This window comes from Dendrobium catenatum, unplaced genomic scaffold (assembly GCF_001605985.2).
Source record: "Dendrobium catenatum unplaced genomic scaffold, ASM160598v2 fragScaff_scaffold_432, whole genome shotgun sequence".
NCBI lineage: Eukaryota > Viridiplantae > Streptophyta > Magnoliopsida > Asparagales > Orchidaceae > Dendrobium > Dendrobium catenatum.
Genome location: NW_021318894.1, coordinates 195,415 through 205,528, shown reverse-complemented (window position 1 = coordinate 205,528; position 10,114 = coordinate 195,415). Strand labels below are relative to the sequence as shown.

The 10,114-nt window shown below is 33.7% G+C and overlaps 1 protein-coding gene across 2 annotated transcripts in view; it reads left to right on the top strand.

Annotated features, from left to right (window-relative positions):
- The window catches only part of LOC110092639 (probable cyclic nucleotide-gated ion channel 5), a 92,411-nt gene that overhangs the window by 49,457 nt on the left and 32,840 nt on the right, over positions 1-10,114 (top strand). For both annotated transcript variants that reach the window (XM_020817282.2, XM_020817281.2), the window contains 2 exons: positions 4,407-4,619; positions 5,754-6,058. In XM_020817282.2, the coding sequence (XP_020672941.1) occupies positions 4,407-4,619; positions 5,754-6,058 (518 nt within the window). The remainder of the gene's footprint in view (positions 1-4,406; positions 4,620-5,753; positions 6,059-10,114) is intronic.

Here is a 10,114-nt window from a genome sequence, read left to right as displayed (position 1 = left end):
CCCCCTTTGTCTACATCACCAACCCATGTCTTTGTCTTGTATTTTCAATAATTGACGTGTCCCGTGTCTTTGTCATGTTCGTGTCATCGTGTCCTATATATGATTATCAACAAATGTCAAAAATCATTGAGTGCTAGAAATATTTTTTATCCTTGAGCACCCCACACATCACTATGGATAAAAAAAGGCAGTTGATGTTTGTATTGAATTTGAGGATATACTATTCAAGCATGCTTTGCATTTAACAAGTTTCATGATGAAAAGATGCAGGACTTATTGATAAATAATTTGGAAATTAATTTTGCAAAATACAAAAAGTTTTAATATAATTTCACTATTTTTATTGATATTAGAATTGGTCACAAAATTGAAAGATTTTAACTGACTTTGATATTGGATACGACTTGCTTGAGAAACATGGTTTGAGGATTTGTCACATTGGAGGAGATAAATCCCGGAGCACAGTTCAGCATTGACAATCATCTTCTCCGATTTTAAGTCCCGAAAAACACACAGGTTTGGATAAAATTTAGTAACACATTGAAGGTCACGAGCCAATTTGCTAATGGACACAATATTACAATCCAAGTTTGGAACATGGAGGATAGAGTTGAGATACAATTATTTAGTAAATTGGATGAAATCTGTTCCAGCAATTTTAAAATTTAAACCATCAATAATTTGGACGTACGAGTAACTACTATTTGGCTTGTACCTTTGGAGAAGAGAAGCATCTCTTGTCATGTGATCATAAGCACCAGTGTCGATTATCAACGACCTCATTTCTCGTCTGTTAGTAGTGAAGGCAATATGTGAATCTGTTTGAGCAACCAAACATGTCCCAATAATGCTACCACTGCTAACTTGACTAAACAGTTTTGACAGCAAATGCATCTATTGTTTGCTAAATGGGCTAGGCTTAGCAACAGGAGCACTCTCAGAGTTGGAAGCCACATATACTTTATTATCTATATCAAACCATGGCTTTGGTTTACAATTAGCTGGTTTTCCATGGAGCTTTTAACAAGTCTCCTTGTAATGACCTAGTTTATATAACAATCACATCACAATTTTTCCTATTTTTTATGATTTCCACTATTATTGTTAGATGATCGGATGACAATGGTAGATGTATCCAATGTTGATGCAAGTTGTTTCTTAGATCCCATCATCACTTTTTCTTTCTACCATCTTCACGCCTAACCTCTAAGAAAGCCTCCCTAAGATTGGGTAGTGGTTTAGTGCATATGATTCGCCCTCGATCATCAGGCAACTCCCTATTAAATTCTATGTAGAACTTGAACAACATTTTTTATTCCACATTCTGCTTGTACATTACTTCATGTTTTGGTCATGTCTATGAATGAGTTTTGAATAAGTTGTTGCCAATACTATGTCAGTATGTGTTGTAAAACCGAGTAACAAATTGCTCTCCTTGGCGTAAGTCATGAAGGACTGATTCAACCTAAAGTAACTTTGAAGTATTTTCAATGGAGTAAATTTGTTTGGCTGCATCCCATATTTCTTTTGCAGTCCCAAACAATCATAAAATTTCACCATGTAATTATTCATGGAATTGATAAGCCATGACATGATCATATTATTTCAATATTCCACTTCATGAATCCTAGTCTCCTAGATTTGTAGTCTCTGATACTCATCCTTTCTTTTACCACAAATGAAAATTAACAAAAATTGTGGCCTCTGCGATTAATTATGTCCATTTAATTTGTTTTTTGTGATGAGAATCGGAGAAGAACCACTACCACCAAGGTTTGAAATTTCTGAACTGCTTCCTGGTTCTGGTGCCATGATGCCAAATGCTTGTGATGAGGTCATTCGTTTGCAAAAAAAAAAAAAAAAGATGAGGGAGAATAATGAATAAGGTTGCTGAAAATATAGAAGGCCTGGACAAATACAGACCAGAGAGAATTAGTCAAAGAGAATCGGCCTGAGAAACAGAGAAGAGATGACTAGAAAGAATTTGCCAGAGAGAGGCGAGCTAAAGAGATTAGGGTTTAGAGAACTTTCTCTGATACCATGAAGAATTTCTTAATTTATCATTCGGTACTACATCAACACATATATATACTAAAAAAGTGTCTATTAAAGGAAATAACTAAGTAGCTTATTTTTTTCCTAAAATTTAGGAAGCAAAATCATAGGATAATTCTTTCTAAAAAAATTAGGAAACAAAATCATAGGAGAAGATCACAATCGATCTCTCCTTTAATTCCTAAAAATACTTTCTTAAAATAAATTCTCGAACTTCTATATATATATATATAATCAACCATCTTTTTTCTATTAGATTTCAACGTTATGACCAACAAATGTAAGCCTGCCACAATATTATCTTTATCATCATTAAATTTAGTGGCATATATGATTTTAATTACTTAAAAAAATTTTATGGTCATAAATTGAATGCGTCAAAATTTTTTGAATAGATGACTTAAATTGCATTACTAGATAATTGAGACATCAATATATATAGACATTCAAATGTTTTGGGATTAAATTTATGGATAAAACATTGCTTTTTTGGTGGAATTATATATGATATCCAAGCATCTTTGTTTTTTTTTTCATGCTTGATGTATGTTGAAATCATTAAGAAAATTGATGAATCAATATTTAAGTAATTTTCATTGTGTAGACAATCAACTAAAGCAGTGGATGCAGAAATCAAATAAGGAGCATAATGTTCATTTTCCTTCCTCAAGTTTAAAAAACTCCATTTGTATTTCTGTATATATTTCGATGGTTGTATTATCACTTATGTTTGCATCTACGGATAAGATGAGGAATGTTGTCTTTTCCATATGATCTGGAAAGTAATTATCTCTTAGTTTCAAGACCTGTCTCTTAGTTCTAGGGCTGTTCTGTTAGTTTCCAGTTTGTTAAATACAAAATATTCGATGGTAAATATTTTCATGGCTTTCTGTCATTGATGATATTCAAATTAGAATTTCTCCTGAATTTGTTAAAAAAGAAACTAACCTAGACTAACCTTTCTAGGTTATCTATATTGGGCATTAAATTATCTTATTTGATAGAATGTAAACCTAGCTGTAACTGATTAACTAGTTTGTTTTTCAGCTCCCTGGTTTGATTTTATTCAATCTGTATATGATCATTTTTGGTTAAGGTCAAATTACATATGTGTGTGTGTGTAGGTATGATACATTTCTGTGGATGAGTAATTCTATTTTGTTAGAGTTGGTTTTGTAAACATCTTAGAAGTTCAATATGACTTTTAAGCTATTTCACCATGAAAATATCTCAGTATGGTAATTTAAGGATCAAGATGCAGATAGGTTGAACTTTATTCAGCCTATGGTCTACCCTAAGTTACAGTTTTCATATAATTTTATGTAAAGGCGATGAAGTGGATATAAGTTGTCATTATTCTCACCCCTGATATTAGAACCTCTCAATAAGTGTGAATTTGGAAGGAACTAAGAGGACTAACAATTTTTTTAAGTGGCGAAGTATTATGTTTATAAGTGTCTAGAAAAATTTTAGGAAGATACAACTAAGAAACATTCTTTTCTCTTATAGATGGAAAATTGATGTAAAAAAGCTATTCATAAGCTAATGGCCTGGAGTCCAGTAGCTTAATCCCAGCCATGTTGGTTCAGCTATTATGAAATTTGATTGATTAACATAAAAATAAGTTTACTATATTGGTAACTATAGACTAGATAATTATAAAATCCAGAAGGCGAAGTCACGGGAACCCTGACTTAAACTTTTATGAACATGACCAAGGGCATCACGATCTCTAACCTATTATACAGAAACTGTAGTCTTCACTTGCTCAAGTATTACATACACAGCATCCAACTTCCTTATTCAATATCCACCTTTTGATCATTAATAGTTGCATATTTTCCGTCCTATGAAAGATGTTAAATTAGATGTAAAACTCTGCTAGAAACTTACACATGGTTACCACAGACTGGCATTCATGTAAATGAATGGACGTCCCATTATTGTACATTTAATTCGGTAAGAAGTTTGTGGTTGTTCCTAAAATGCATTTACTGCTATAAGCTTCTTGCTATTGCCTTGCCATTATAAGTTTATGAATTGGATAGGAATTTTGTTTAGTTGAGCATGCAACCCAAAGATTTGTACTTTTGTAATAACGTAAAAGAGATTTACCAAGTTGGTTCCAGATCTGAGAGTTACGGCGGTAGAAAATGCAATGTTAACAATTCAAGGTCTCTTTCTCTGCCTCTTTAACCAGGCGTTTTCTTTGCATTTCAAAATACAAATTGCTGGATTTTATGACTAATTTTATTTCTTTCTTCTTCCTTTGAACTGTAAATTCTTAAAAGAACTAATGCTCTTAGTGTTAATCTAATTTCCTTTGGCTTTTTGTCACAAATTTTGCACAGATTGTTGTTTGGAGGTTTCTCCAAAGATCTCATGGTCATGATGTACAGATTACAAAAAATATCTTGCTGTTCCTTATATTTCTTCAGTATATCCCGAGATTCCTTAGGCTTTTTCCCTTAACATCAGAACTAAAACGAACTGCTGGTGTTTTTGCTGAAACTGCTTGGGCTGGTGCTGTCTATTACCTTCTGTGGTTTCTGCTTGCTAGCCATGTAAGGAAAAGCTTTCTTTTAACCCATCTCCTTTAAGTGAACTTTCATTTGTTCAACTGAAATTTACTGCTCAGAAACTCAGAGAATCTCATTCAGTGATAATCACAACTCACAATATATCAAGATGCAATGTGTAAATTTTCTCTTAGGGAAATTTGGTTGCAGATATTTAAAATGTAGGAGACTTTTAAATTTAGTGTATTTAGAACATAGTGTATTTTAAATTCTTCTATTTGGTTTGAACTAATAAAAATTAATCTTAAAAAAAAAAACTAGGGCTCAGGATCAACAATGAGGGTGTAGGAGGGGATGGACCGGTTCTCACAAGGTTGGCATCTTTGGGAGCTCGTGGGCACAGGGATCGATGGAGCTGATGGGAGCTCGTGAAGGAAGGATTTTATGAGAGTTCTCTATGGCAGGCATCAATAGGAAATTATGGGTGTAGGCATTGACGGAAACTTAGGGTAGGGATTGACATGAGCTTGCGGGGTTGGGTTTGATGAGCTCGTGGGAGCAGGGATCGACGAGCTTGCAGAGGAAAGGATCGACAGGAGTTCATGATGGTAGGATTTGGCGGTAGCTCTTTGAGGCAGACATCAATGGGAGATTTTAGGGGCAAGCATGCTAGTGGAAGGATGAGCGGATGTGGGGAGAAGCATTTTGCAAATAAAACGATTTTGAATTCGACCAATTTGGACAGGTTTCAAATTCCTCAATAATGAACAAAATGGAGTTTTTGTAGTTCCTTTTCTTCAGACCAATCACTAAAAAATTGGAATGCAGGATAAAAGAGTGCAATACACTTGTAATACTTCTAACGAAACAACTCCTTAGTTAATTGATATTTATGCCGACCTAAAAAGTAGTTGTATGAGAGAAAAATGCTGCCTGCAATAAAGTCGGTCATTTCAGTAGACTGTAATTCAAGGACTTTGTTTTTAATTTCAAATGAACAGATGGGCAAAAAGTTATTCAGAAAATGAACTTGCAATTTGACTTGGAAAGTGCATATGATCCTACATACAAATTCTTAATTTCGGTAAACTGAAACAAAAGAGAGTTCCCAAAGAAGTAAAGAATTTTTAATGACATGTTCATCTTTTCTAAAGTTATCTGTCTTTATTTGTTGTTCAGATAGCTGGTGCATTTTGGTACTTTTTAGCAGTTGAACGTCAAGATGATTGCTGGCGGCTAGCTTGCTCAAATTACAGTGGATGCCTCAAGGATTTCTTATACTGCAGCAATAATCATCCAGAAGGTTTTGATCATTGGTTTAATGCCAGCGGCCAAGTTCTGAATAACCAATGCTCAGCAGATGGAGATAATCCACCCTTTGATTATGGCATCTTTGGACAGGCTTTAACAGCTGGAATCGTTTCATCTAGAAAGTTTGTCGCCAAATTTTGTTATTGTTTGTGGTTTGGTTTGCAAAACTTAAGGTATGACCACTTTTTTGCATCTCTTTAAAATTTCAGAAGATTAATTAAATGTAATCTTTATTTCATCTAATATAATTGCTCAGTGAGCATACCGTTTTTCCCTAGATAGTGAGCCAGTTTCCACAATGATCATTGAACTGTTTAAAGGATTATCTAGGAACTTTCCTTTGGAGAACAAATTTTAATTCTAAATCTGTTGGTTGAACCGTGCTGTATGTTTTGTTCCTTTTTTGCATTAATTGAAATCAGCTATGTAAGCATTTTATCTTGAAACAATGTGCTCCACAATGTCACCTTTGTGCTTGGGTTTTTTACTTAATAGCATAATCTGAAAGTATTTGCAGTCATGGGAACCCTAGATACTTTTTATCTTCTTCGTATGTCTTATTTTAAATCCTAAGGATTTTATTTGTTTGTTATAGTTTCTTTAAAAATGTTTCATTCCTAATTATTGACTTTCCGGTTTCCCTTTATATTCTTTTTGTATTTCTTCCTTCGTCATCATTTCTAACATTGGTCACCAGTCTGCCATGCATAAAGTTCTTCTTTTACATTACTTCCAGAGCTACATATTCAAGATGTTTGCATATAAATACCATATCTAGCAAATTATTAGAACCATGATTAGATTAACTCCATAGAAAATCGAGTAGTAAATGAAGGATTGGTTATTGAAATAGTTTTATGACATAAATTGTTTTTAATTTTGTGTGAGGGAAATTATTGTTGGTACAAATGTATTTTTTTAGCTAGTGGAAGATGAATATGCAAACCATGGTAGATGATAGTTTGGGGCATGATGATTAACATTTCGATGAAATTAGAGTAAGGAGGAAAATAGGTTTTCAAATATTTGTAGCATTATAGGTTTAGATAATATAAAAGTTTGGAAGGATTTTTTTCAAAAGTTCCATTTAATATGATATAATACTTAAAATACTAGGATGGTTAGATTTTTATTAAATTATATAAGCAAAGTAGCAATTCTTTTTATTTCATTAGGTAAGTTTTGGTTCTAGTTTAGTACTTCAGATCTGTTTGTCATGATTTTCATTTTTATTGTAAGTAGAAGGATATTTCAAAGTTTCTTTTAGCTCTAATTCCTTTTTGTAACATAATTTAGATTCCAGGGAACATATACTAGGGCCATAGTGAAAATAGTAAAATTTGAAGTAGCAAGTTGTAAGGTCTATAAAATAAGGATTCGCATAGTTGGGATGAGGCTAATGATGATATGATGATTTATAAGAGATGTTTTCTTGCATAACTAATATTTTAGATTGAATGGTTATATATATATAAGGTATAGCCAATGATTCCCACTAGTCCACATTTTTAAAAACACTACATTTAGGTCCCTGGCTTTTTTAAAATTTCAAGAAGACCCTTTAGCCTTTTTTTTTTCAACTTGGCACCCATAGCATAATGCTATTAGTCCTATAAGTAAATATTACACATTTTATTATATTATACTACTCGTCCTAATTTCATATTTGCTTTGGCGAGGAAATTTGGTAAAAATAGAAAAAAGAAGCAAATATTAATGGATTAAACTATGAGTCCTTTTTAAAAAATGGACAATAAGGAAATGTATTCAAAGAATATGAAACAAAAAGCGTGACTAATGCATGATAGAAAATTCATGCTACATTGCAAATTAATACCCGTGGGCCCCAAAAATTTGAGCTTTAGGGTCCCCGGCCTCTCCCTGTATATTCAGGCAGAGTTTTAACGAATAAAATTCTGGGGAAAATTTTCAGAAGACAGATTAGATAGAGATAAGATATTACCCAAAGATTTCAACCTTCTTAGCAAAGACTAAGATCTGAATTTTGGTTTCCTATAGATGCAATCCCCTATACTTAATTACCCCTCTCAATAATGAGAGAGCACTTTTGATTACTTAGTATCCATCATATAGTAGCAGCATATTTAGATATTTAAAGTTTAACCTTTTAAGTTAGAAATTTACCACCTTGCACTTAAAGCGGATGTTTTGGGAATGATGATGAACCTTATCAAGATTTCATAGTTCCGTCTTCCCGGGTCATCATGGTCCCTAGTCTACTAAATCAAAGCAGGTAGTCGAGCCAACCTGACTGACAGAACTTTGTTAGCAGCCATGGGTTGCTTGATACAAGGGTATCTTGTATACTTGGGTGAGTGTTTATCTAAGGGACGAATTTAAATCAACTTTCGCTAATAGAAGGCTTTGTGCCATATCGATTATACCTTATAACTCATTACTCAATGGGAAGTAGTCATTCGGGAATATAAAGACTTTAGTTATGACCATAATACAGTGGAATCGTTCAACCAAGCCACTATGCCAGTGGTATTTGGTCATAATCATTTACAACATGAAGTAGTCCTAGCCAAGCCACGAGTTATTTGTATAGTCGTCTGGCTAAACCACTGATTACAAAATCAGTCATAATTGTTCACCGCGCAGGGTCGTTTGGCCAAGCTACTAGTTTGGTGGATCCTTCTTGCCAAGCCTTTGGTTAAAGGACAAATATCATGTCCTTACGGGCATGAAACTAATGAAACTATTGAGAATGAATTTGAATGGTATTATCGACTGGTTATTTGCTCTTTATGAGCTAGAGTTAATTTCAAGTTCGTCGCCCTTATCAAATAGTTGCGGAGGTTGGATGAGTTTTGCTTTAAGTTTAAATGATTAAATTTTAATTTTTAATTTTAAATATTAATATTTTGATAGACATTGAGCTTTGAAGTTTGATAGATCTTTGAGAAATAACTCCTTTGGTTGAGATTTACATTCAACATGGCTGTCTTCGGGGTGACATAGTTGTCATTTGAAAATATCTGCATTTTGTAGGAATTTGATAGCATTTAAAAGTTAGTGTCCTCCGGTTGAGATTAATTTCAACACAATCATCACCGGGATGACATTGTATTCATTTGAAAATGTTTGTATTTATTAGGAATTTGGAGGCATTTAAAAGGATAGAATCTCCTCCGATTGAAATTAATTTTCAACACGGCCATCATCAGAGATTGAAGTATTTAGTTATTTGAGAACCTTGTCAACTCTGTTCATTTGCTAATAGAGGATTGAGTTATATTATTGATCTTGTGAGTTATCATATGAACACTAATAATCGAGACTATATATTTTTATGATAAGTTTCCCCTTTGAAGGTCTAATGTGCACTTTAAAATTAAATATCCCAGTAGATTTGTGATTAGGTGTTTGTATGTTAATCCAAGTCATGTCGACTCCATTCTTTTCAAGGAGGATGAAACTTGAATATTTAATCCGCGTAGCATTTTCGGGCCTTGAGTTTAAGAGTTCATAACAACAGTCAGCACATGCGGATATTTATATTTCTTATTAAATTAATATGCATACCTCTTGAGGTAATGACTCGTTTCTCAAGGCAATAACACTCTTCTCAGGGTAGTCGTTTAGATCCCAAGGCTGTTGCACGCCTCCTATGTCACGACCCGGCCCGGATACTCGAACTAACGAGGCGGGTACGAAAAGTCGGACGATAAAATTTCTTAAACATTATACTACTTCATTTGTGCTAAAGAGACACTAAACACAAAAAAAATATATTACCTGATGTCATTTGCATGTCGTCTTCTGTAAACATGTTCTTCTCTTTCAGCCATTTCTTCTTTAGGAACTTACCTGAAACATTTAAACTCGTGGGTTGAGTTTACTAAGTAAACTCAGTGGGTAATTCTCATCCTCATTTAATATGCATGAAATTCACTAAGATAAATAAAGTTTTGTTGACGAATATTTTCGCATCGACTCAACCCCGATCGAGCCCGACCAAGCTCGATCGCGCTCGATCAAATAAATCGATCATCGTCGAGGTGAAATTAATCCAATTAAGCCTCAATTTTATTAAATTAAATCAAATTTAATTTAATTTAAATCAAATCAATCAATTCAAACCCCGTCGAGCGTCGTCGAGCTCAATTCGACACAATTCGACGCATTTCGACGCCGATTCAAGTTTAATTTCATGAAATTAGCTTGATCGGAACCAATCGGACCCAAACCGACTCAAATCGGTT